The 26,518-nt window shown below is 34.2% G+C and overlaps 3 protein-coding genes across 3 annotated transcripts; all 3 read left to right on the forward strand.

Moving 5' to 3' along the window:
• The first annotated feature begins 3,693 nt into the window (after positions 1-3,693).
• LOC127241621 (uncharacterized) lies at positions 3,694-4,603 on the forward strand. The gene is made up of 2 exons (XM_051260767.1): positions 3,694-3,824; positions 3,895-4,603. Exons 1-2 carry the CDS (start codon positions 3,694-3,696, stop codon positions 4,601-4,603), a joined length of 840 nt encoding a protein of 279 aa, XP_051116724.1.
• Positions 4,604-5,113: 510 nt separating this feature from the next.
• On the forward strand, positions 5,114-5,595 carry LOC127241622 (uncharacterized). The gene is made up of 2 exons (XM_051260768.1): positions 5,114-5,315; positions 5,369-5,595. Exons 1-2 carry the CDS (start codon positions 5,114-5,116, stop codon positions 5,593-5,595), a joined length of 429 nt encoding a protein of 142 aa, XP_051116725.1.
• A 15,487-nt stretch (positions 5,596-21,082) lies between these two features.
• On the forward strand, positions 21,083-26,212 carry LOC127241728 (uncharacterized). Its single transcript, XM_051260902.1, has 5 exons — positions 21,083-21,411; positions 21,784-21,990; positions 22,089-22,331; positions 23,216-25,201; positions 25,274-26,212. The coding sequence occupies exons 1-5, from the start codon at positions 21,381-21,383 to the stop codon at positions 25,915-25,917; spliced, it is 3,111 nt and encodes a 1,036-aa protein (XP_051116859.1). The 5' UTR covers positions 21,083-21,380; the 3' UTR covers positions 25,918-26,212.
• Positions 26,213-26,518: the final 306 nt, after the last annotated feature.

A 26,518-nucleotide genomic window follows, 5' to 3' on the forward strand; every position in this document is an offset into this window, starting at 1 on the left:
GAAGTTTCGAGACAAATTAAAATATTTTCAAAATTCCGATACTAATTAAAGGCCTCGTAATTTTTGAGACTAATAACGGTTCGGAATTTTCGAACCTAATTAAAGGCTACGGAATTTTCAAAACTAATTAAAATATGTTCGGAATTTTCGAGACTAATCGAAATAGCTTGGAAAATTCCAAGACCATTCAATATTATAAAATGTATATTTAATATAGTTTCTTGAAACTATTTTAAATAGTCTTAGAAATTCCGACGGAAAAACAAAATTTGATTTAATATTTATTTATTATATATTTAATAGCCTCGAAATTTCTGAAACTAATTCCAAAGCTAAATGATTTCTAGGTAGTGTTTTCAACCAATTTAGCAAGACACGTGAGAATTTTTATGTTGTTTTGCCTAAAATAAATTACTTAGTATTCTCTCTCTTTTTACTATTTTTGTTTATACCACTCAAAATTATTGATTTTTTATTCGAAGAAAATTAATTAATTATAATAATACTAAAATATTTTTAATTTTTACATAAATTACAAATATATCATTACATATATAATTAATTTATATATAAATTACAAAAGGTGAAAATATCACAATATCATATACATTTCAAGTAATCAATAAAATATTATTATTATTTTTTAATATATTATAAAAATACAATAATATTTTAGACCGAGACCGGTAAAGTATTTAATACAAATTTTTTTTACTTGAATTAGGTTAAAATTCAAGATATATATATATACTTGAATTCAAAATATAAAATATATAAATTTTAAAAAAATAAAAAATAATATTTTATTCATCATGTATGACGCCACTAACACTATAGACACAAAAATTTTAAAAATAGTTGGTGTATTTATTTTGTAAAATTATTAGAAAAAAAATTATATGTGAATAATAGAAAATTATGTATATAATATAAAAATAATAAATATGCATAGTGTATTAATTTTGTTTAAAGATGCTTAACAAAAGATATAGGAAAAAAACTCAATAAAACTATTAAATAATTAAAATATATCAATAAAAATAAATATATTACAATATAATTATAACTAATTAATTTAATTAAAATTTTAAAAATTATATATTAAAAAATTTAAAATATAATTAAATTATCTAATTAATTTAAAAATAATAATATTAAATGTAAAACTTAAAATAATAACAACATGCATAAGATACCTTTGACCTCATTGCCAGTCTCTCTCTCTCTCTCTCTCTCTCTCTCTTTCTACTTGGAATTTGGTTGGATAACTAAACAAAGGGTCGGTCTGTCTGTCGTATTAGGGGAAGTCGTTGAACATTGTTTTCAATAATTAATTAATTAATTAAAATGCATATATATATATATATATATATATATACATACTTATATACGCTTTTTAACGCGACTATGGCTGCTGCTCTGCATTATTCAATTCAGAGTCGCCGTCACAACTACATCCACCATGATTTGTAATGCGCCTTCAAGTTCGTATGTAATTCGTGTATTTTTTACATACAAATTTTAAAATATTAGTAGTATTTTCTATATATATATTAATTAAAATAATTAGTGGATAGATAATTGTATTTTAAAATTTTAATAATATTTTATACCATATAAGTTACGGTATTATTGTAGTAATGCATAAAAAATAGTAGTTTTTTAAATTTTGTGATAAATACAATTCCTAAAAAAAAATTAAATTGATTTCAAATAAATTAAGATAATAAAATTAATAAATTAATTCGCGACAAAGAAATAAGAATTACGAATTCGAATATTTATATATTGTTGGACATATTGTTGGATATGGGTCCAAAAACACTTGAACATGAAGGAGACTCAAATACAAAAGTGGAGGCAGAGCTCATTGGCCATGGAGCCGTTTAACAACAATGGAGCTTCAAGCCTCGGAGTCAAATACTGCTGCCTCCACAGAGCCGAAGGCAACAACTTCCATTGGATTGTAGTGCTTTCACAGAGCCAAAAGCAGCAGCCTCCATGGACTTTATGGCAACAACTCCATGGACTATGACGTCTCCATACGGAAAAATGTTTCCATAAGGTCAGAAATTGTTGTCTCCATTGGGTTGAAAACAACTACCACCATTGGACTGCGGTGCTTCTACAAAGAAGAGAAAAGTTGCCTCCACAAGATAGAAAACAACAGCTTCCACAGATCATGGGATAACTATCTCCATTTGGCCCTAGGTTAATAATTTTGTACTGAACAATAATGGAGGGCCTATGCACTTTTATATTTTATTCAAAAAGCTCCATGGAACATGCCAACAAGAGGAAAACCAAAAATTTCATGTCACTTGAGGTTGTTGGGGACGCATCCCCGTGAACCGGCTAGGAGTACGATGGAAACAAGTCGGAGTAAGCGACAAATCTGGTCTAGAGGTAATGGAAAAAGTTCGGAGCAAGTGGAACCCAGTCCAAATGCAATGGAAGCAGTTGAGAGCTGATGAAAGGAGATTATCAGGTGGTTGATGGAATGTGGTTACCAGGGAACTGATAAGGAGGTTACCAGACAGTTGGAGGTAGTGGAAGGAGGTCACTAGGCAGTTAGAGGTAGTAGTGGGAGGTTACCATGAAGTTGGAGGTAGTAGTGGGAGGTTACTAGGCGGTTGAGAGTGGTGGAGAAATAATTGGAACTGCTCCTTTTAGTGGAAGAGACGGTTATTCTATCTTAGGATTAAAATTAGGAAAAAACACATCACACACACGCACAAAAAGATGAACTCACATATTTCTTTACTTTTTCGTAGTTTTTAGTTTCCGTTTATGCAATTTAATTTGAATTACTTGCCTTTATGCTTCTTGCAATATGTTTTTATCCGCTTTCCAGTAGATTTATCCGAGTTTTAGTAGATTTTAGATTAAATCCATCGAAATCGGTCGTTTAGGCTCGAAGTCTCGTTTAGGCTCGAAGCTGTGCAGGCTCCACCGAAGGAGCCGCCCCAAATCCGACGACGGACAAGCTCTTTGGAGTACTTCTGGAACCCACATTGATGAATCGACGAATGGTCTTGGAACCTCCGAATTTTAGGATACAACAATTGGCACGCCCAGTGGGACCAAAGTCGGATTTTTCGAAGAGTGATGTCGAGGTTGACATGGGGTTCATTTGTACCGCTTGAAAAAAGCTACGAAATTGTTTCAGAACATCCAATGCTTCACGCCTTAGGACCGGGGCAGGCAAGATCAGGTTGGAACCAACAACCTGTAGGAAGCTGGAAGCAACAGCCTGCGGAGGGCTGGTACCACCAGTCTACGGAAGGCAAGTTCCAACAACCTGCGGATGGCTGGAGCCAACAGCCTGTGGATGGCTGGCAAAAGCCTGCGGAGGGCTGGAACCACTAGCCTGCGGAAGGCTGGAACCACCAGTTTGCGAAAGGCTGGAACCAACAGATTGCGGATAGCTGGAGCCAACAGCCTGAGAAGTGATGGAGCCAACAGGCTGCGGAGGGCTGAAACCCCTTGGCCGTTGGAGTTGAATATCAGTGCTAAGCCTCCATGAGGGGCAAGCAAATTTGCAGCATTTAGCATGATCCCGCCAGGGCGATTAAGCGGACAACCTATGTGGAATGCGCAACACCACCATGGGGATGTCACGGTCCGAACGTGGCTAATCTCCAATGGAAGAGGATCATCGAAACACAGGGGCAAGGAGGGCAGGCCGCATAGATGCAGCAACCAACCTTCCATCAGCAGGCAGTTAGAGGGCAGCCGCTGATACCAAATCAACAGGAGGCTAAGCCTCTAATGGACGTTGATGTCATCGCAAATTGCATAAGGAGGACATTTTCAAAAAGAAGGTTTGAAAAGAAGCCTAGTGCCACTTTGAGCGCGAAAAATTCACCTCCATACGAAAAAGAAGTTTGTAAGGGCAGAGACTCCAGAGGCTGTGGAGGCTCCAGTCGAAAAGGAGTCTGCGGGGGCAGATGCTCCACTCGAAAAGGAGCCTAAGGAGGCAGAGGTTCCAGAAGCGATGGAAGCTCCAGAGCTTGTGGAGACAGAGACTCCAAAGGCTATGGAGGCTCTAGTTAAAAAGGAATCTGCGGAGGCAGAGGTTCCAGAAGCCATGGAAGCTCCAGAATTTGTGGAGGTAGAGACTTCAAAAGTTGTGGAGGCTCCAGCCGAAAAGGAGTCTGCGGAGGCAGAGGTTCCAGAAGCCATGGAAGCTCCAAAATTTGCGGAGGTAGAGACTCCAGGGACCATGGAGACTCCTAACGAAAAGGAGGATGTAAGAGCAGAGGCTCCATATGAAAAGGACTCTGCAGGGACACAGGCTCCAAAAACCATGAAGGCTCCATACGAAAAAGAGACTGCAGGGGAAGAGACTCCAGAGGCTATGAAGGTTCCATACGAAAAGGAGCCTACAAGGGTAAAAGCCCTAGTGACTTCAGACGAAAAGGATTTTGCGGAGGCAGAAGCTTTGGCCACGAAATTAGCAAATGGAAAGACTTATTTGTGTCCGGCATTGAAGCCAACCAAAGGGTTTATTCCTTTTGCTAATACTATGTCGGCTAAAGGGCTTATGAAAGACAAGCTTAGCATCCAGCCGTCAAAACCTTCGGTTCAAGACTGTCTATGACCGAAGGCACCCACTGAAAAAACCATCATCACAAGAGTGACATTTGATAAAGTCTCAAGTTCGAACATGGAGAAGGTAAGACAAAGGACGGTCAAGATCCCTAATGTCGGTGTCACCATCCAAAGTCTGAAAGCCTCAGGATCGGAAAAGAATAAAGTATACAAAGGACTCAAGCCGGAGGCCATCGTAGCAGAAGTGAAAGTCACAAATGGGAAACGGATTTGGACTGTTACCACGGCTGACCAGATCACCATTATTCGCAAGGCTACACGGAAGCCTCCTATCGTGAAAGAGAATGAAAAATGGATTGTGAATGAGCCGAAGCTTTCCACTAGGGGGGCAATAAGGAGACCCACTAGGACTCAAAAGAGGCGAGCTCAAAGAAGAAAGTTGAAGGCTCGTATAGAGAAGGAAAGGTCACATGAGCTGTCTCCGAAAGAAAAATAGATGGAGGAGCCGCTTAAAAAAATGAAGCAGGCTATGGAGCCGCTTTCAAAAAGAAATCAGACCATGGAGCCGCCAAAGAAGCAGGTTGTGAAGCCGCTTCTAGAAAGAAAACAGGTTGTGAAGCCGCTAAGGAAGCAAGTTGTAGAGCCGCTTCCACAAAGGAAGCAGGCCATGGAGGCGCTAATGAAACAGGCTGTGGAGCCGCTTCCAGAAAGAAAGCAGGCCATGGAGCCACTAAGGAAGCAGACCATGGAGCTGTCAGGAAGTAGGCTGTGGAGCCGCTTTAAGAGAAAAAGCAGGTTGTGGAGCTGCTTCAAGAAAAGAAGCAAGCTATGGAGCCGCTTCCAGAAAGAAAGAAAGTCATGAAGCTGCCAAGGAAGCAAGTTGTGAAGCTGCTTTTAGAGAGAAGACAGGTTGTGGAGCCGCTTTCAGAAAGGAAGCAGGCTGCGGAGTCGCTTTCAAAGAAAAAACAGGCTGTGGAGCCGCTTCAAGAAATAAAGCAGGCTATGGAACCGCTAAGGAAGCAAGTTCTGGAGTCGCTTTAAGAAAGGAAGCAGGTTGTGGAGCCACTTCCAGAAAGAAAGCAGGCTGTGGAGCCGCTAAGGAACCAGCCTATGGAGTCTTTTTAAAAAAGGAAGCAAGTAGAGGAGCCTCTGGAAGAAGTTCAAGAGTTAGAAGAAGTTGTCGTTGACGAAGAGCCTATCTTCAAATGGAATGATGTGGCAACGATGATAGAATTTAAAAGGCTCAGGCCTGGCCAAAACCAACATGTCAAGCCTTTGCACATTCGGGTCTCGATGAATGGCTATCCGTTTGACCAAGTTCTGGTGGACGGTGGAGCTTTTGTGAATGTGTTGCCAATTGAGACCCTACGGAAGTTCGAAAAGACTAGTGACGATTTGATTTCTACATTTGTACGGCCTACCGATCTTTTGGGAAATTCTTACAAACCGGAAGGTATGATCACTTTGAATGTGCAGGTGGGGACAAAGAAAATATCATCAAATTTCATGGTGATTGATAGTAGGCCATTCTTTTCGGCTCTCTTGGGACGAAATTGGATTCATGCATGCGAGTGTGTGTCTTTGACACTCCATCAAACGTTGATGTTTTGGGATGAAAATGAAGTCCAAGAAGTGAAGGCCGGGGAGGATCCCTTGTCGACAGAAGAAACCATAGTTGATTCAAGCGAACGGCTCAAAGCAAAAGGACATGGGCTCAATAGAAGCATTCGCCCAGCCCTTTTGAGGAGAGCATTGTTGGACATTGATCCAAAAACACCTAAACGTGAAGGAGGCTCAAAGAAAAAAGTGGAGTCAGAGCTTATTGGCCATGGAGCCGCTCAACAGCAATGGAGCTTCAAGCTTCGGAGCCAAAAACTGCTGTCTCCACAGAGCCGAAGGCAACAGCTTCAAGTGGATTGTAGTGCTTCAACAGAGCCGAAAGCAACAACCTCCATGGACTTTAAGGTAGCAACTCCATGGACTATGACGTCTCCATCCCGGAACAATATTTCCATAAGTTCAGAAATTGTTGTCTCTATTGGGTTGAAAACAACTACCTCCATTGGACTGCGGTGCTTCTACAAAGTAGAAGAATGTTGCCTCCACAAGATAGAAAACAACAACTTCCACAGATCATGGGATAACTACCTCCATTGGCTCTGGGTTAATAATTTCATACTGAACAATAGTGGAGGGCCTATACACTTTCATACTCTATTCAAAAAGCTCCATGGAACATGCAAACAAGAGGAAAACTGAAAATTCCATGTAACTCGAGGTTGTTGGGGACACATCCCCATGGACCAGCTAGGAGTACGATAAAAATAAGTCGGAGTAAGCGACAAATTTGGTCTAGAGGCAATGGAAGAAGTTTAGAGCAAGTGGAATCCGGTCCAAAGGCAATGGAAGCGGTTGGGAGCTGATGGAAGGAGATTACCTGGTGGTTGATGGAAGGAGGTTACTAGGGAACTGATGGAAGGAAGTTACTAGATAGTTGGAGGTAGTGGAAAAAGGTTACTAGGCAGTTGGAGGTAGTAGTGGGAGGTTACTAGGCGGTTGAGAATAGTGCAAGAATAATTGGAACTGTTCCTTTTAGTGGAAGAGGCAGTTATTCTAATTTAGGATTAAAATTAGGAAAAAAACATCACACATACGCACAAGAAGATGAACTTGCATATTTCTTTACTTTTTCGTAGTTTTTAGTTTCCGTTTATGCATTTTAATTCGAATTACTTGCCTTTATGCTTCTTGCAATATGTTTTTATCCGCTTTCCAGTAGATTTATCCGAGTTTTAGTAGATTTTAGATTAAATCCATCGAAATCGGTCGTTTAGGCTCGAAGCCGTGCAGGCTCCACCGAAGGAGCCGCCCCAAATCCGACAACGGACAGACTCTTTGGAGTACTTTCGAAACCCGCACCAACGAATCGACGAATGGTCTTGGAACCTCCAAATTTTAGGTTCCAACTTATATATATATACATATATATATAAATCTAAGGGCATGTTTATTTGATGGAAGTTTTTTAGCTTTTATTATTTAGATTTTGTATTTTTTGAAAGAAAATATATTTGGTATAAAATATTATATTAAATATTATTTAAATATAATATTCAGATCATTTTTTTCTTAAAAAAAATCATATATACAATTTAAAATACTCTCAACATGTGATTAAATAAATATTTAATTTTAGATAATATTTCTCATAATTCACTCGTGATTTCAAAATTTAACATAAAATTCTTTTATACTTTAAAAATTGTATAACACCTCTTTATACTTTAAAAAATGTTATAGAAAACCCCACCGCAATGAAACCTCCCTTGTGTGATGAGAAAATGATTCTCTATCTATATTTTTTTCATGGCGGGGTTTCATGCAACATTTTTTAAAATATAAGGGGCGTTACACAATTTTTAAAGTAAAGTTGGAATTTATGCTGGGTTTCGAAACCACATAGGTGTTTCATAGTGAGTTTCATAAAGTATAAAGGGTTGTCATGCAATTTTTAAAGTAAAAAGGAATTGATGCTGAGTTTCGAAACCAAATGGGAGTTATGAAAATTTTTTCCTTAACTTTATTATGATTATTCTTTCGAAAATTACAATAAGGTGTATTTGGAATGGATTTTATAAGACCTAAGACTCACATTATTAAAAAAAAAATATAAACGGCGGTTAGAGTGCTCACCGAGTCAAATCAGTAATGTTGATTTAATCAGATTAGCATACTAATTTGAAGTAATTCGTATTTCAACACATGATAGCATATGACCAAGTTAGTAGCTCAGTTTGGTTTTGAGTTACATCAGATGGACGTGAAAACGGCGTTCCTAAATGATGATCTAGAGGAAAAGGTTTATATGAAACAACCTGAAGGATTTACCTTTAGTGGTGGAGAAAATTTAATTTGTAAGCTTAATAAATCTATATATGGATTGAAGCAAGCTTCCCGTCAATGGTATTTAAAATTTCATAATGTTATCTCTTCATTTGGCTTTAAAGAAAACGTCATTGATATACCAGAAGGTTAGTGGGAGTGGTATTTGCTTCTTTGCATTGTACGTGGACGATATTTTGCTTATGACTCATAATAAAGGGATGTTATATGAGGTGAACCAATTTCTTCCAAAGATTGATATGAAAGATATGGGAGAGACATCTTACGTCAATGGCATTAAGATCCATAGAGATAGAAATCGAGACATTTTGGGGTTTGTCTCAAGAAGCCTATATCAAGAAAGTTCTAGATTTAATATGAAAGATTGTTCACTGAGTGTAGCTCCCATTATGAAGGGTGACAAACTCGATTTAAGTCAGTGTCCGAAAAATAACTTTGAAATGGAACACATGAGAAATATTCCTTATGCTTCAACAGTCGAAAGTCTTATGTATGCTCATGTTTGCACCAAACGTGACATAACATATATTTAGTTTAGTGTTTTCTCATTTTATTGTGCACATATTTGTTTGTTCTTAAGAAAATTCACTTCAATTTAACTCGGAATAAATATAGGATTTATTCATTGAGTTATGAATTTAGTTTGAGATGACATATCGTGATACATGAAAGGTAACATTCATTTATAGAAGACCTACTGCCATGATTCATATGTAAAGTTTTTTGTATGTTTGTGATGGTTTAAATGGGCCAAGTGGGAGAATGTTAGTATAATTAATTAATTAATTAATCAACTTTAATTTTGATATTTAATATAGATATATATCAATTTGATTATTTTTATATTATCTTATATAATTAAACTAACCCTAAATTTTGGGCCACTTTTTCTCTCATTAAATCCATCACGTTGAGAATTTATGGGAGAAGTGGCAGAAAAATTGTGATTGACGGTTTTTCTTCTTATAATACATACTCTCACATACGAGTTACTATATCTACTCTCATAAATCATAATACACAATCGCTACTTAAGAGCAAGGGTATGACAACACCTTCCTAACATCTTCCTAGGGTTCCAATCTATTGGTTTCTAGAAGAGGGAGATCCAAGATTCAGAATCCTTTTGAAGTAATGGTTGGGGGTTAATTTAATTCGCTTCCGCTTAATTTATTCGATTTAACAATTATTTCTTACAAGGATATCACCAACATGAAGACAATCTTACTCGGAGTTTGACTGTGAGTCTACTAGTATCGTTACGGCTGTGTAACAACCAGTCCGTCTGTATTTGTAAAATAAGGGGATCTTTTTTAGATGATATGTTGGATCGATTCTTTTGGTATCTTGATGGTGTAAACCTGGTGCAGGTTTAGTGAAAGACTCATGAATTGATATCCCTAGTTGTAGGTTTCAACATCTAACTGGATTAACAAATCATGTGTGTTGTTTATTCTTCTTTTGCACTCATTCAACCACAGAATCATGCACATACGCACACTGGAGTTTTGACCACGTGACAACTATGTTCAAAACTGTGCTAATCACCAATGGTTTCATATTTTCACATTGTATAAAATTCGAAGAAGTTGAACCTATTTTGGGGCTGATTCTCATATCCAATATTTTCTTTTTAAGAAAAAAATGGTATAATTGAATAGAACAAAAAATGGCATATTTTGGATTTTGATAGAATTGAGAGAAAACAATCTTTACAAATTTTCACTGTCAATCTTATTCCTTTTAACCATATATAATAATAATATATGTAATAAAAAAGAGAGCTAATAAAAAGACATCAATTGTAATAATAACACAAAAGTAATGTTAGATAATGGATGATCGAACTTATGATAACACAATGCTACTAAGTTCAAATCTGTCTTAACTTGTCACATATGATTTTTTATTATAACTTATTTGATGCACATTAAAAAATAGCAATGGTAGGTTACATTATAAAAAATATAAAAAAAATAAAAAAAACATTTTTCCTATATAATAATATATAAAAATAAAAAAGAGAACCTAATAGAGAGAAGTCAATAGTAATAGTAACGTAACACAAAGGTGAGTCTATTTGTCCAAAAAATTTCTTTTGATAAGATTTACAATATTTATATTTTATTTTTTTACAAAAGTCAACATTCAATATAAATATTATTTTATCGGGTGGGATCCGGTGTTGGTCCACCATAACAAGTAGAATGCGGATTCATTAGGAGCCGTTAGATTTAAAAAATTAATCTGATGTCTTGTATTATTTGAGGGTTATAAGTGTAGTTTTTACTTTCCCATAATTTATATAACCGTTTTTGTCTCATTCCTTATTCCTCTTCGCGTATGTTCAACATCCCGCAGAAAAACATAGTATAATCTTCCAATAAAATTAATGAATGAGATTGATGAAACAAGCAAAATCTATTTGTCATTATTCCAACTCAATCGATCCCTCAAAAAGCAACAGATACATTGAATAAAATTAGAGTTTCAAATAACTAATCTTCTTCGCTCAATGGCCTAATTATTTTTATAATTATTCAAAATCTGGAGACAGTCAAACTATTAGAATTTCGTTTACATCTCTTAAAAATTTAGATATTATGTATTATTGGCGATCATTTTTGTATCAAAATATTTAAAACTACTATTAATTAAAACAAATTAGCATCTTGTTTAGTTGAATTTAGCATTTACGTGTGCATGTGAAATATTTCATACTACATTATACAACTCGATACAAAATTTAGCATTTTCTAAACTGTGTGACAATTTTAATATTCAACAAACAACATATTGGGTGACATTTTTTTATCATCTATATTTAGATTCAATAGATTGGCATGCAATGGATGTATTATTAGCAATTAGTTGTGCAAAATTAAAAAATATCACAGACAAATGCATTTTGAATGGATGAAGAAAAGATGTTAGGAAGATGTTACAATATTATCACACAATCTTAACATCTGGTCATGAGGAAATGAATTATTCTAGAAGATACAGATCATTGTGCCACTTGTTCATGAGTTCTGCAAAGTTAATAATATTTGAGCCGAAAAATTATAATTCATTGTTAGTTAAATTCACTGAATTCTTTCGCATCACAGTTACATGCTCAAATATGTATGAAGGAACGTCGACATATCAAAATAACAGTTACGTCTCTTATACCTTTTATTTTATTGAATTATTTTTTATATCAAATTAACCGATTGGTCATGCTACAGGAGGAGTACAAAACACAGTCAATGTAGGCAATTTAATTTTGAAGTCAATGGATAATCCAAAAGGAAGAATTAAAAATATATATATTAATCAGCAACTCTAAGAGGCAAAAAAAGCATAAAAGGATTAATAAAAAAAAATAAACAACATGATACAAGCAAAGAGGTTGATTTTTTTATTGGTTCATCCATAATTTAGTTGCAAAATGTGGTGAACAAATTATCAGAATAAGTATTTACATATACTGAAAAAAGCGTTTCATTGACTACCTGCAAGCATATTCATATGCAGTGTTTAGCATGTTACTGTAATCTTAAACAACATGAGTGTTATCCATAAATTACTGCAAAAAAGACACTCTAAACGTATTTTCCATCAAAACTTATCAAAAAAGGCATAAAAAGATGAATAAAACTAATAAACAAAACAAATAAACAACATGATACAACAAGGAGATTGATATCTTGTCAGTTAATCTCTAATTTAGTTGGCAAATATGGTGAACAAAATATAATAAATATTTACATATACCGAACAAAATATTTCATTGACTACCAACAAGCATATTCCTATATTGTTTTAGCATGTTACGATAATATCAAACAACATGAGTGTTGTCCCGTAAGGGATTGCTTGGTGGTGTAGGGGTTAGACTTGTGACCATGAGGTCATGGATTCAAACTCCCGACGCCTCAGGTCACCTGTCACACATAATTCGCCTAGTGACTTGTTCGTCGGGCCTGGTTTGCAGGGTATTAGGTTCCCACGTCATCAAAAAAAAAAAAAAAAAAAGCCAACAACAACAACAACAACGTGAGTGTTATCTAAAACTTGCTATAAAAAAAAACACCCTAAATGTGTTTTCCACCAAAAACATATCAAAACAAATAAATAGTAGGTTACAAGCAAGTAAATAGATTTTTTGTCGGTTCATCCATAATTTAATTGAAAAATATGGCGAACAAAGTATAATAAACATTTAGATATACTAAACAAAACATTTCATTGATTACCAACAAGCATTTTCCTATATTGTTTTAGCATGTTACGATAATATCAAACAACATGAGTGTTGTCCCGTAAGGGATTGCTTGGTGGTGTAGGGGTTAGACTTGTGACCATGAGGTCATGGATTCAAACTCCCGACGCCTCAGGTCACCTGTCACACATAATTCGCCTAGTGACTTGTTCGTCGGGCCTGGTTTGCAAGGTATTAGGTTCCCACGTCATAAAAAAAAAAAAAAAAAAGCCAACAACAACAACAACAACGTGAGTGTTATCTAAAACTTGCTATAAAAAAAAACACCCTAAATGTGTTTTCCACCAAAAACATATCAAAACAAATAAATAGTAGGTTACAAGCAAGTAAATAGATTTTTTGTCGGTTCATCCATAATTTAATTGAAAAATATGGCGAACAAAGTATAATAAACATTTATATATACTAAACAAAACATTTCATTGATTACCAACAAGCATTTTCCTATATTGTTTTAGCATATTACCGAAATATCAAACAACATGAATGTTATCCAGAAATTACTACAAAAAACACTCTAAACGTGTTTTTCACCAAAACTTATCAAAACAGTGTAGGGACAACAACGGCGGCATGAACAATAACTGAAAGGCTCTACGAAGAATTGCCCTAGGAGAAATCTAAATTGGATAAAAATAAATTAGATAAAAAGATAACTTCACCCCTATTTAATCTACGCCGTTGATTTTATATCAAATTCGATTAACGGTTGAAATTGAATCAACACCCTGTTGATGGGTGTGTCCATCAGCAATGAATCCACCACTTTATTTTATATTCTCGACACGATTATCTATATCTCACATAAAAATTCTTCAAATAAAAATACTAAATAAACATGCCAAATGCCTGATAATGGATGACCGAACTTATGGTAACAATGTTACTAAGTTCAAATTTGTCTTAGTTTGTCACACAATATTTGTCCGTTATAACTTATTCGGTAGACAAAATTTATAAATTTATTGTATTTAACCTGAAAATTTATATGATGTACATAAAAATTTAATAGTGGTAAGTTACATTATAAAAATAAAATAAAATAAAAATTTACTATATAATAATAATACTTCTGTCTGCCAATTATATATATATTTTGTAAATTTACAAAACAATAGGAATAAAATTGACTGGTGGAGGAAGTAATAATAATTAAGAGAGCTTAATAGAAAAAAATCAATAGTAATAATAACAAAAAAGTAATGTTCAATAATGATGACCGAACTTATGATAATGTTACTAACTTCAAAATTATTTTAGCTTGTCACAAAGGATTTTCTCATTATAATTTATTCGATCGACAAAATTTATAAAATATTGTATTTAACGTGAAAATCTATTTAATGCATTTTAAAAATAATAATGGTACATTACATTATAAAAATAAAATAAAAACCAAATAGAAAATTAATACAAAAGAAATGAACCAAATTATTTCAAGATATATAATTAACTGTATAGAAATATATAATTGATATTAACTGATAAATAAGAACTAATTATAACAATGCAACAATTTTAAATTTTATATTGAATTTTTGAATTTTTTATGAATAAATAAATTAAAAGTTTGTTCGTCTAAACTATTTTTGGATAATAGGATCTCATGAATATTATAAAAAAAAAATACTATATATATATTATATTCACTCACATAAGATCAATAATTCTAGACAAAATATTTTTATCATTTTTTTAAAAATATAATTATTAAATTTTATTGGATGCACTTGTCAAACCATATGTGACAGCCGAGACCTGAAAGAGTTGGATTTTGAATTCATGACTTTACGGTTACAAAATTCTCTATGAAAGAAGAATATTTTATTATTGATAATATTAAGATTGTTCTTCTTTACATTTTATTTAATTTTTTACTGTTTTAATTATATATATATATGTAAAAGAACACAATTTTTTTAAGTTAAAAATAATTAAGCTGAGTAATACTATTTTTATCTAAATAGAAAGTATTATTTTTTATTATTTTGATTCATTTCATTAAGGTATTTTTTTTTTTAAAATACACATACTAATATCAAAATAATTTTAAATTTTATATAAATTAAAAATATATAATTATATATATAATAGAAAGAGTATAAATATCAAAACATGAGTATTTTAATCAAAAGAATTATACTACATCCACGTAAATTTATTTATTGATTTTCTGCATATGAATTTTGGGTGCTTTTCTTTAGGAAATTAAGGGATATTTGAATTTGAGTTTGAGTTTGGTTTTTATTTTAATTTTAATTTTAAGGTGAGTTTGAATTTATGATTATATTTTTTTAATGAGTTTTACCACATATTTTTACTATTCAAATTCTTTTTTTTCTTAAAAAATATCACATTAAATAATTACTTTTTTTTTTATATTATACTACAAATTTATTTTACATTCAAAACATCACATCAACCTCTATTTATATAATATCAAACAACTATTTACATTCAACTTTTTACTATTCAGAAATCCAAACTTAAAAACTATAATCCACAAACAAACACACCCTATCTGTTTCTTTTGTATTTAGATTTGGGTTGAGTTTGGAGAGTTTTGATGTGTATTGATTTGACGATAATGAATATAATAATATAAATGTGTATTAATTTGTATAATTTGATTATAAATTTTATATTATATCTACATATATTTCTAAATTTTTATTTGTGTATTATAATAAATTTATTCTCTGTGAAATGACATATATGTTGTATATATTTTATTAAATTATAATTATTATATTTTTTATATATTTATAATTTTGAAAAACTGAACAGACGTCTGGGGTGTTTCCCAAAATCGAATTACCCAGTTTTGGACTAGATTACTGTTTGGGCCGGAGAAACACACCGTTTGTAATATTAGTAATTTTTGGGTGGATCAACATATATATATATCACATACACAAAGCAATTGGATCATTTTTTTTAAGTTTTATATTATTATTGTTAGATATATTAAATTTTAAATTAGATTTTATCCCATATTTTTTTTTCAATAATTACCCAATGTAATTTTAATACTAAAATTAAATTTTAACTAGATTTTTCTAAAAATAATCTCTATCTCTTTCGCATTTAGAATTTGTAAATATTATTAAAATCAATTATTATTATTAGACATATTAAAATTTAATTTAAATTTTTTTCTCATATTTGTTTTCTACAATTACTCAATTCAATTATAATTCTAATAAACTCTGACAAAAACTTTCCAAAATTAATCTAAAACCCAATTCTAATTATAATAAACTATAACATGTTTTTTCTAAAATTAATCTTATATAAAATTTGTAGTTATTATTATTGAATGATATGTTTTATAATAGTCTAGATATTGTGAAGTATTATAATAGTCAAGATATGTATTGCAAACTAAACCTGACGATTACCCCACACTGGCAAAAAAAAAATCATTTGTTTATAAGGTCTACGATTTGTTGTTTGCTCAGGGCCCTGAAAAAATTCGAGACGGCCATGATGATCAATGTAAATAATATATACTACATTTGCCCAGTGCTAAGGACTACATTTATATTTTGCGTATTGATATTTGAATATTAATTATTATATCAAAACGTAATGCAAATTAAGTAAAAATAGCAAAAATACTTCTATTAGTGTCTTATAATACTAATAAATGACATTTGTAAAAAAAATTATACAAATATAAAGATATTTTTAATGTTAAGTTCAATGATGCAAAAGGTAAATGTCACTCAGGCATGAGAGAGTACTATATATTGCGATATATTTATAATACAATTAATTATGTTATAACATAGTATATAATATAGGGTGGAATTGCATGTTGAACATATAATATCAGCATTATACTCATTGCATATTAGTCATTGGATTAGAATTTTTAACCCAATAGCTTGTATTAAATTAAGGGTGTAATAGTAATTTTCATAATTTAGATAACTAACTCAAGCCTCATTATCCTTCCTCTTTGACACAATATTTGTTGGGAAAAACAAACGCACTCTTCCAATAGAATTAATGGGTGATATTGAGAGAGATGAAAAGAAATCAATTATTCATTATTCCAACCCCAATCAATCGTGCAACAAGCGGTGGAGACATCAAAGAGATTGCAATTTCAGGATGCATCATCGCCCTCACAAAGTTCAAACATTGTGGAACTGGAAATCGCTCAATAAAGTGAGTTACTTCTTGAAAATTGATTTGAAATCTTGAATATCTTTTGTGATTTATTTGGTTGAATTTATTGGATTCAGTTTATTGGATTAGATTATGGCGCATTTAGTCAAATTCGGATAATAGTTTATATAATTGTGTTAATCTAATTGTTTTAATTGTCTTTCAAGATTTAGATATTAAAATATCCATCAGAATCCCGTTCGGTGTGATAAGAATTTATTAAATATGCATTAGCGGTCGTATTTCAATTAAAACATTAAAATTATTGTTAAATAAAATAATGTAGCATACCGTTCAATTAACATCAACATTTACCAAAGAAAAGAATATCATTTTATATTGTATTATACAACATGATATGTGATGGTCCTAAATACAAAACTCAGCATGATGCTATTTATGGAAAACATTTTATAATACAACAGTCAGCATTTTGATTTACATTCCCCAGTCAAACAGTAGCATTGTTCAATTTTTTCATCAATTTCAAAGAGTGGTAGAGAATCATAGAGGAAAAAGAGGATTTATTTGCACGGAATAGACGGTTAGGTGCAAATCATATATTCAACTCATTGATAAAGTCTGCAGCTATGTTCTACACATTGAATGTTTTTCAATGGTTTCAAGAACAATACCAAAGATCTTTTGAATTCATAACACAATGCTTAGATGAGAAGACAACATATCTTATATATAACATGGAGAAGACAAGCGATCAACATCTTGTTCACATCAATATTCAAGAGTGTTCGATTGAACGCACGTACAACATGTGGAAAAATATTGGAATGTTGTGTTGTCATTCAATACGCACGATAGATGTATTAATAGCAACAGGTTGTGCACAATTCAAAAACTTCCTACACAAATGCATATCGAATCAACAATTCCGAAAGACAAAAGAAGCATAGAAAGATGAATAAGAAAGATAATCAGCATGATAAAAGCAAGGAAATTGATTTTTTTGTCAGTTTATACATGATTTGGTTGCAAAATATTATGAACAAAGTATAATAAACACTTACATATACAAGATCAATCATTTTATTGAATACCACCAATAAGAATTTTCTACATGTGTGTTTAGCATGTTAATGTACTATCAAATGATATGAATGTTATCCAAAAAATGCTGCAAAAGGACATTGTAAATACTTTCCACCAAAACATATTGCCTAATAATAAAAACATAAAATGATGGATAAGAATTTACATTTACTGAATTCGGCATTTTATTTAACATCATCAAGCATTTCCATGTATTGCTATTCAACATTTTACTGCTACCATTCTAAACCTGCTAGCATTTATATATACTGTGCCAAGCATTTTACTAGATACGGTAAGCATATTTTGTTCTAACAAGCAACATGAAAAATTGGGAATTAATATGCATTACTATTTCAAGTTTCGGATTCCAACAGAACCACTAGTGACAAACTAAACATTCCAACAGAACTGCAACCAACAAACTTACACTTGCAATCAGAAATTGGGAATTAATATGCATTACTATTTCAAGTTTCGGATTCCTCGTAGCATGTGAAAAATGGATGCAGTGTCATTATAAATGCAAATATGAAAATCTGCAGTTTCTTGGCTCAAAATTATAACAACTTCCAAAAACCTCTCTCAATATCATGGAAATAGGAATTTACTGTGTTTGTTTGAGGGATTTGTTTGGATTTCTACTATTCATCATATTTCCCCCCCCCCCCCAAAAAACATCAAATCAAACACCTATTTTTTATTTTTTATATTATACTAAAAATCAATTTTACATTCAAAATATCACATCAACACTTATTTATATCACATCATACAACTATTCAAATTCAAAATTTTTACTATTCAAATCCCAATCCAAAATCCAAACCCCCAAACAAACACGAAATCGAAATTCATCATCAATTTTTCCACTGTCTATATTATTATTGCTAAGGAGCAGCATAACCAGAGCTTTAGTCAACCATTATAATGAGATAAATAAAACATTAATTGCATAAAAGTACTGCTCATAACATAGTAAAAACATCATATTTAACAATTTTATCTTCTCGTACAACACTAGCATAATAGCAAAAAGAGACAAAAAGTACACAAAGTACACCCAACAATAAATTAGTCAAAATAAAAGCTACACATAAACATAAATATAGTTAAAAAGCCATAAACCACTCAATCCCATTGTTCAACACTCACCACAACCACCCAAAAATTTGCAAATCATCCACTCAACAACACAATAACCACAAAACTCTAACAAATCTCAAAATTCATCTACAGGGACATGATTAAGCACGATTCCAGTGCTATTAAGAGCCTGCTGAACGGAGTAGGAGATCCTAATGGTGTCTCCGTAGGCAGAGACGGAGACGGGTCCACGGTTAAAATAGGGCTTCTCTACAAACTATAACATATGTAGAGAAACAAGAATTGGACAATGATTTAACTTAAATAAGATAGAAGAAGAGAAACGTTTAACTTAAATTGCATTGAAATCTGTTGGATCCTACGATTCGAAATTCCAAAATAGCTCATCGATTTCGTCAGCGTGGGTTCCAGAAGTACTCCAGAGAGCCAATCCGTCGTCGGGCAATGCAAATTTCACACGATTACTGAACTAAACTACGATAATATACGGAAAGCGAGTAAATAAATTGCAGAAAGCATATAATCAAAATTAAATTGCATAAACAAAAATAAAACAAGGAAGAAAAATATGAAAAGATGCGATTTGTTCTGTTGTGCGTGTGTGTGTTGGGTTTCTTTTTCCTACTTGTAATCCTAACCTAGAATAACCACTTCTCCCACTAACAGGGGTGGTTACAAATTATTCCCACTTCTTTCTATCTCTTTTAACCACCAAGTAACCTTCTTCCATCAGTTCCCGGCGGCTTCCATTGCCTCTGAATCGAGTTCCATTCGTCTTGAGCATCTTCCATCGTTCTTGGACCAAGTTTCATTCGCTCTGGATTTCTTCCATTGCCTCAAGATTAGACCTGCAGCCTACCCTAATTTGTTTCCATCATACTCCTAGCCGATCTACAGGGATATGTTCCCGAGAGCCTTGAGTTACATGGAACCCTCATTCTTCTTCCTTCCGTTTTGACCCCTAAGACCTTCCATATAGGACCTATAGGTACCATGGTCTTCCATTGACATTATGAGGTTGCCGATTTAGGATTGATGGAGCTTGTCGTCCGAAGGTCTATGTAAGTCACATCTTCTTGCTCCATGGAAGCTCCGCAGCCTGATGAAAGTCACTATCTTCGACATTTAAGTCATTTTAGACTTGGAGTCCAACAAAATCATATGAAATGATGGACATGACATAACTTACCGAAATTTAGACACAAAGAGTGGTGACGAAATCACCTCCATGAACGTGTCCGGCCTCGAATAACGATGGACAATTGAAGAAGACGATTTGAAGACGAAGAGCGAGTGAAATTTTTTTAGTAGAAAGTAAAGAAAGATGGGAGAATGAAAAAATCGCTTCAACCCAGTAACTTTTGTAAATTAGAATTACTATCTTACCCCTATTTAATCTAAACCGTACGATTGTAATCTATTATGATGAACGACTTGTATTGTGTAAGTATGACCCATCAACACCGGATCCGTCTCCCTATCATATTTTATATATTGCAATATATTTTATCACATAATATATGTTGCACTATGCTTATATGACTAAATTAACATAAAACTCATGCCGGCATTTTTTGTATGTATAAGGTTTATGTTATTTTGTGTCAAACTGCAATATTACTTATTTTACATAATTTTTAATAAAAATATGGTATCAAGATATTATTTTAAAAAAAATTTAAATTAATAATATTTAATTTTAAACTAAAGTCACACAAATTAATAATAATTTTATATGTAAAATTTTGTAATGTAATTAATTATATCAACGATATTTTCCATTTTTTTTTAAAAAAATAATAATAATCAGGAAATATATTTAAAAAATAAAATAATTTAAAATTGAAAGATTAATTTCAAAGAGTATTATATTAACGTGTTGTATGCAGAAGGAAATATAAAAATGATTACAGTTAAAAACATTAGAAAAGAAGAAATGGTGAGGGTCAACGTCAACAAGCACAGTATTCATGCTGCATACGATACATTTACATACATACACATATACATACAGATGAGAGAGGAAGAGAGAGAGAGACGAGAACAGGAAACTGTGAGAGTGAGTCAGTCAGCTCGGGAAGGGAAGGAATTGGCGATAACATAATGTGCACATGGTGCGCTGCCTGCATTCATCCCTCTCTCTTCCCCAATCATCGCTCGCCAGGCCTCTTCTCTCTCTCTCTCTCTCTACCCAAAGTCTTCTCGTTCCCTCTCCCATTTTCCTTCTCTCTCCAATCCGCCATTGATTGATTGCTTGCTTGCTTGTTTCAGTCGATTCTTCGCTCTCTGTAGCTGAAAACGATTAAGTGCGTTTTTTTTGTAGAGGATGGACCGTCACGATCACACGATAACCGCAGGTTTGACATTTCTGTTTTCGATTTAATCTACTGGAGCATCTTTGTTAAGTTTAGCTGTGAGTACCTGTTGATTTTCTTGGATTCGATTCATTACTGCTTTGCTTTTGGTCACTCGGAGAACAAAGTAGCTGTAGACTTTTATTACGAGAATTTAAGTGGATTCTATGGTGCAGAAATCCCGACGGTTGATAGTTTTTCTGCCTTATGTTTATTGATTTGTTATGTTTGTTGGATTAGAGTACCTAATTTCTTGTTCGTCTTCTTCTTTCATTTTTCCTAATTGTAACTGATCACTGATGTGGATTTTCGAGTTAATGCTAATTTCTGATTGGGAATTTACGGTGTGTCTTTTCGTATACTTGATTCTTGAAGGTCATGAGGTCCATAATGTCCACTTATGCCATATATGTGGTTGGCCTTTTCCGAATCCCCATCCCAGTGCCAAGCACAGAAGAGCTCATAAGAGGGTTTGTGGAACAATTGAAGGCTACAAGATTACTCACTCGGAAGAGCATGATCACAATACGGCTGTTTCGGAGGACGACGACCATGCCTCGAATGAGGATGATCATACCCCAAGTGAGAGGCTCTTATTGGAAAGTTTATATGTATCCTGTATTTATTTTGGTGGGCTTCTTTGAAAAATGATAATAGATTTGTTGTTGCTGTATGTAAAGGTCCAAATCCGGCGAAGAAAGATGTTGAGAAGTTTGGTAGTGGCGGAGGGGTTGGAGAAGTGTCGAATAGATCGGAAGATGATGTTTTCACTGATGCTGTTACTGAATTTTCGGACAGTGGAATCAGTCCTCAGGCGCTGGAGCGAGTTGGAAGTGCGACGGAGCTGAATGAAGGTCCAGAGAAAAAGACTTTCCAGATTGATTCTCATGGCCTCGAATCCTTTAAGGCCGAAGAACCTGTTGGTGAGCATTCAAAGTGGTGTATTATCTAACAGCTTAAGTTTGTTGTTGGTCATTGCCCAGTTGATTACTTTTTGTAGTCCTTAATTTCGATGAATGTATAGAATGAAGATTCTCGTATTAGATCATTTTCTTCAACTCCTAAGTCTCTAGAATTTCTAGTCCTTCACAAAGTTAGGTTTCCATAAATGATGTACTTCTCTATGTGGCTTGGGGTTGATATTAAATCGACATGCTTCAATCTGGTTGTGGTTTGGGTTTGATATTAAATAGACATGGATAAATCAGGTTGTAGGAAAACACATGATGCTTAATTTAGCAAATAACTTAACTAATTAGATGCCAAAATTTTCTATTGTTGTCTCTCTTGAAAACATCAAAGGTCTTATAACTTTACAAGAATTGAATTTATATCATTGTGTTTCCGTATAACTTTCTTGAATCATTACTCAAAATTTTCAGTGCTGTGTTGACATTTATAACTTTTTGGTGCATTCCTTTATAAACAATATGATTGTGATGATCAGGTTTTCTGGCTAAGAGCTTGGTGTTGTTAGTGTAATTTGACTCTGTAGGATTATGGGTTTGATGCAATTTTCCTTAGAAAAGGAATACAGCAATATGTCTAACTGGCTAAACAATGGGTTTTCGTTAGCTTGCATTCTGTTGTAATCATCTTTAATTCTTTTGGAAATTTAGTTTTCATATCATGCTTTCAATTTCTATGCTGTGTGACGTGATTATTTGTTCTATAGTGGCGGGTATTATACTTGTTCTCTAATATTTGGAATATATTCTTTGGTATGACGAAATCTTTCAAACAACTTTCTTTATGTGTACAATCTTGGAACTCATTGGGTCTTAAAAGTATCTTTTGATGTACTCAGATAAAACTGAGCTATACAATGGTGCAACCAACGAGGAGGAAATGCAAAATCCTGGAGCTCCAACTACTAACATTCAATCAGGTATTGATTCATCGATAACAGATAGAGCTGAAGCAATTTCTGTTGGGCTTGGAAATAGTTTAGAGGAAGATGTCCTGAAAACTGAGACTCCAAGAGATGTAGTTGAAGATGATGGAAAGAACATCGGTGGAGAAATTCAAAATGAGCAGAAGAAAGTTGGACAGGATTCTGATAGACGGGGAGAAAATCCAGCGTCTGTAAATGGTGATTCCAAAAGTGTAGTTTCAGATCATGCATTGCTTGCAGTTGAGAGCGATGAAAAATTTCATGATGAGTTGGTTTTGAACCCGGTTGAATTCAATTTGCTCCCTGAAACTGAAACACTTGGAAGCAAGGAAGCTTATTCAGAGATCGAAAGCTCAGCCGTTTGTGCTGAAATAAATTGCTCCACTGGAACTTCTGGTGAAATTGCTCCTGCCAAGGAGACTAAAGGAAACATCGATGCATATGCAGGGTTAGAACAAATTTCTGCTGCTGAAGACGTTAAGTCTGTTGAAATTGCTGGCGATATTCTGCACGAGGATAATCTCAGGACACTGCCAGTCAAACCTTCTGAAAATGCAGTCTCTTCAGCTGCTAGTGACCCCTCCAATGATGCCGAATCTAACAAGCCAGAAATCAAACAAACATCCAGTTTCACTGAAGTTGAAACTGTTGGAAATGATGCCAGTAAGGAAGAGAAGTGCGAAGTAGGAGAAAATGAGCCTGAGAATGAGAACCATAAATCCAAGGATAATGATCTGGATAGAGCAGTCGCATTGCCTGTTTCTGCAAATGGTACTGTTGATGGTGGACATGATCAGACTAAAATGGTCGGGGGAGATGAGAGGTACACCTCAGAAAAGTCTGACACAAGGAGTTCAGGTGCTGTGATTGAGAAGGGTGGAGGAGATTCTGAGGAGCTAAAAGTGATTCCAGAGTCTACAATACATATGGATAAGCCTGCAGAATTTCCATGCTCGACTGAAGAAGATAGCATTGCAAGAAATGTGGAACAAGTGTCGAAGAAGCCCAATTCTGGCTCAGTGGAATCCAATCTTGAGAAGTGTGTCGAAGGACAAAGCAGTCATAAGCTGCTCGGTGAAGAGTTGCATTCAGTTAGCTCTGCCAGCATTGATGCAGAACTAAATCATGATGTCAGTATATTGGATAAGCAATCCGGAGCTGCAGCCTCAGAGTATACCGTGTTCCAAGTGATTTCTCAATTGCCAAAGGATATTCATGAGCCGAGCAATGCTAAATTCGAGTCTGCACCTGTTGCTGGAATGGTGAAAGAAATAAAAGAAGTTAATGTTGTTGTAGCATCTGAAAGCACTCCCGAGCAACTGAGTTCAAAGGAGTCTACATTTATTGATTCTGAGCTATCGAATGAATACTCAGCCAAAGAAGACAGTTGCATTGAGAAAGGTGTTAGAGAATTCGACAATGATCAGGTGAATCTTCATGTCAATGCTGCACTTCATCCAGAAATTTCTGAAAGCCCCAAGAAATTGTCCAGTGAAGCTTTGCCTGAAGTTAAGGAGAGACTCATTGGTGAAACTTCTTCACTTGGTACTGGAGAAAACCATGCCATTAAAGATATTAGCATATCAAAACATTTGGGCATTGTTCGGAATGCAGAGCAGACTTCTGACAGTAACATTGCTGCATCAGAGAAATGTTCTGCCACACCAAGTTTAGATGAGGCTGTAGGTTCGGCGGCGTTCCTTTCTCAGGAGTCACACAGCACATCTGCTCCAGTTGATGAAAAGAACATCATCAATGTTGAACCTCCTACCTCCGACAATTCCAAGTCCTTGCAAGATGAAGTTGAGGACAAGGTGATTCCTGTAACAGCAACGGATCTGCAAGATAATTCTGGTATTAAACCCGAGGGCATAGATGGCAACTGTGGGGTGGTTTCAGGTGAACTCAATGCATTCATTATTTGATTTGAAATTCCAAATATTGTTTACTTATTGTACGCTTCATTAGCAGATTCATGCGAATCCAACGCACCTGTTTCCGGAACAAATTCAACATTGCAAGATTCATTAACAAGAAGTTCCCAGCAGCATATAACCATACCTGAGGAAGCTCGTCCCAACAAATCACAAGACTTGGAGCCCCCTTCATTCATGACCTTGGTTCAGTCTGGAGATACGCACGAGCACACTTCTGCTGCCTCAGAGATTGAAGCAGTGCCCAACAACCAGCATCCGAAACCTGAGACTCTCCAAGCCGGGTGGTTTCCTTCTCTAACTAATGTGGTGAATGAATCCCAAGGCAGGAAGCAAAATGAGGAAATAATTTCCAAAGTCACAAATTCGAGCCCAGTGAAGCATCACAGCCCTCTGAAAAACCTACTGAGCGAAGCCAAGTCACCAACAGCTAAACAAGATCCAGCCCCAAATACCAAAAATGAGATGGAACCCATAAACAATGGAGCTGGCGCAGCAGCGACTACTCTAACTACTGCCTCTGCAGGTTCAGAAAACGATCACGATGCCCAAGCTCGTAAGGAAATTGATGGTTGGAATTCGCCAGCAAGATACCCGATAGAGACCAAGAAAGAAAAGAAGAAGGGGAAGCCCTATTGGGTGCCATTTATGTGTTGCTCCTCCATACATAAAGACCTATGAAAATGATTCGGTAAGTTTGCTATACCCGACTCATGGTATCATTGACCAACATACTTCTGCTGCGTTATATTTCTGGCTTCATATACTCCGTTAAGTTTGTTGATTCGAGTGTGGTATATAAACGTGAGTGATCTATAGGGTGTTCGCCTACTTTTCCTATGTATGTCTACGTTGCTTGCCCGTAAGTGATACCGATATATAAACTTGAAATGTTGTGAAGATTGAAGAGAGTTTGGTTGCTTGAAAGAAGTTGGTGCATTGGTGATGTTATAGAGTAATGAGTTTGTTGTTGCTATGGAGCTTGTTTTGGTATTATAAGCTTATGAGATATGTGTCACTTAATACTTTATGCATCATCATGTATTGTTGTTTGATATATTTCCATGTAATCTATAATACATGATATATTTCCATGCAACCTATAATTGATTAAAACAATCATATGCTAATAAATCTCAGTTACCATCCTAACCGAGGTGTTTTTAACTATCGTCTTAATAATCACATTAAATTTAACACAAGTGGTTTCCAATAAGGGCAACGGTTAGGGTACTGATTACCCCTAAACCGTCCTATTAACAATTTAATTTAATGGTGATGG

Source organism: Andrographis paniculata, unplaced genomic scaffold, assembly GCF_009805555.1.
Source record: "Andrographis paniculata isolate CXL003 unplaced genomic scaffold, ASM980555v1 Contig83END, whole genome shotgun sequence".
In the NCBI taxonomy this organism is placed as follows: Eukaryota; Viridiplantae; Streptophyta; class Magnoliopsida; order Lamiales; family Acanthaceae; genus Andrographis; species Andrographis paniculata.

Bases quoted from the DNA above. Each gene is read 5' to 3' on its own strand.
- LOC127241621 (XM_051260767.1), top strand. From the start codon at position 3,694: ATGCAGCAACCAACCTTCCATCAGCAGGCAGTTAGAGGGCAGCCGCTG. The intron at 3,825-3,894 runs GTTTGAAAAGAA...GAAGTTTGTAAG, and splicing joins AGGACATTTTCAAAAAGAAG to GGCAGAGACTCCAGAGGCTG.
- LOC127241622 (XM_051260768.1), top strand. From the start codon at position 5,114: ATGGAGCCGCCAAAGAAGCAGGTTGTGAAGCCGCTTCTAGAAAGAAAA. The intron at 5,316-5,368 runs GTAGGCTGTGGA...AGCTGCTTCAAG, and splicing joins GACCATGGAGCTGTCAGGAA to AAAAGAAGCAAGCTATGGAG.
- LOC127241728 (XM_051260902.1), top strand. From the start codon at position 21,381: ATGGACCGTCACGATCACACGATAACCGCAG. The intron at 21,991-22,088 runs GTGAGAGGCTCT...CTGTATGTAAAG, and splicing joins TGAGGATGATCATACCCCAA to GTCCAAATCCGGCGAAGAAA. The intron at 22,332-23,215 runs GTGAGCATTCAA...TGATGTACTCAG, and splicing joins TAAGGCCGAAGAACCTGTTG to ATAAAACTGAGCTATACAAT.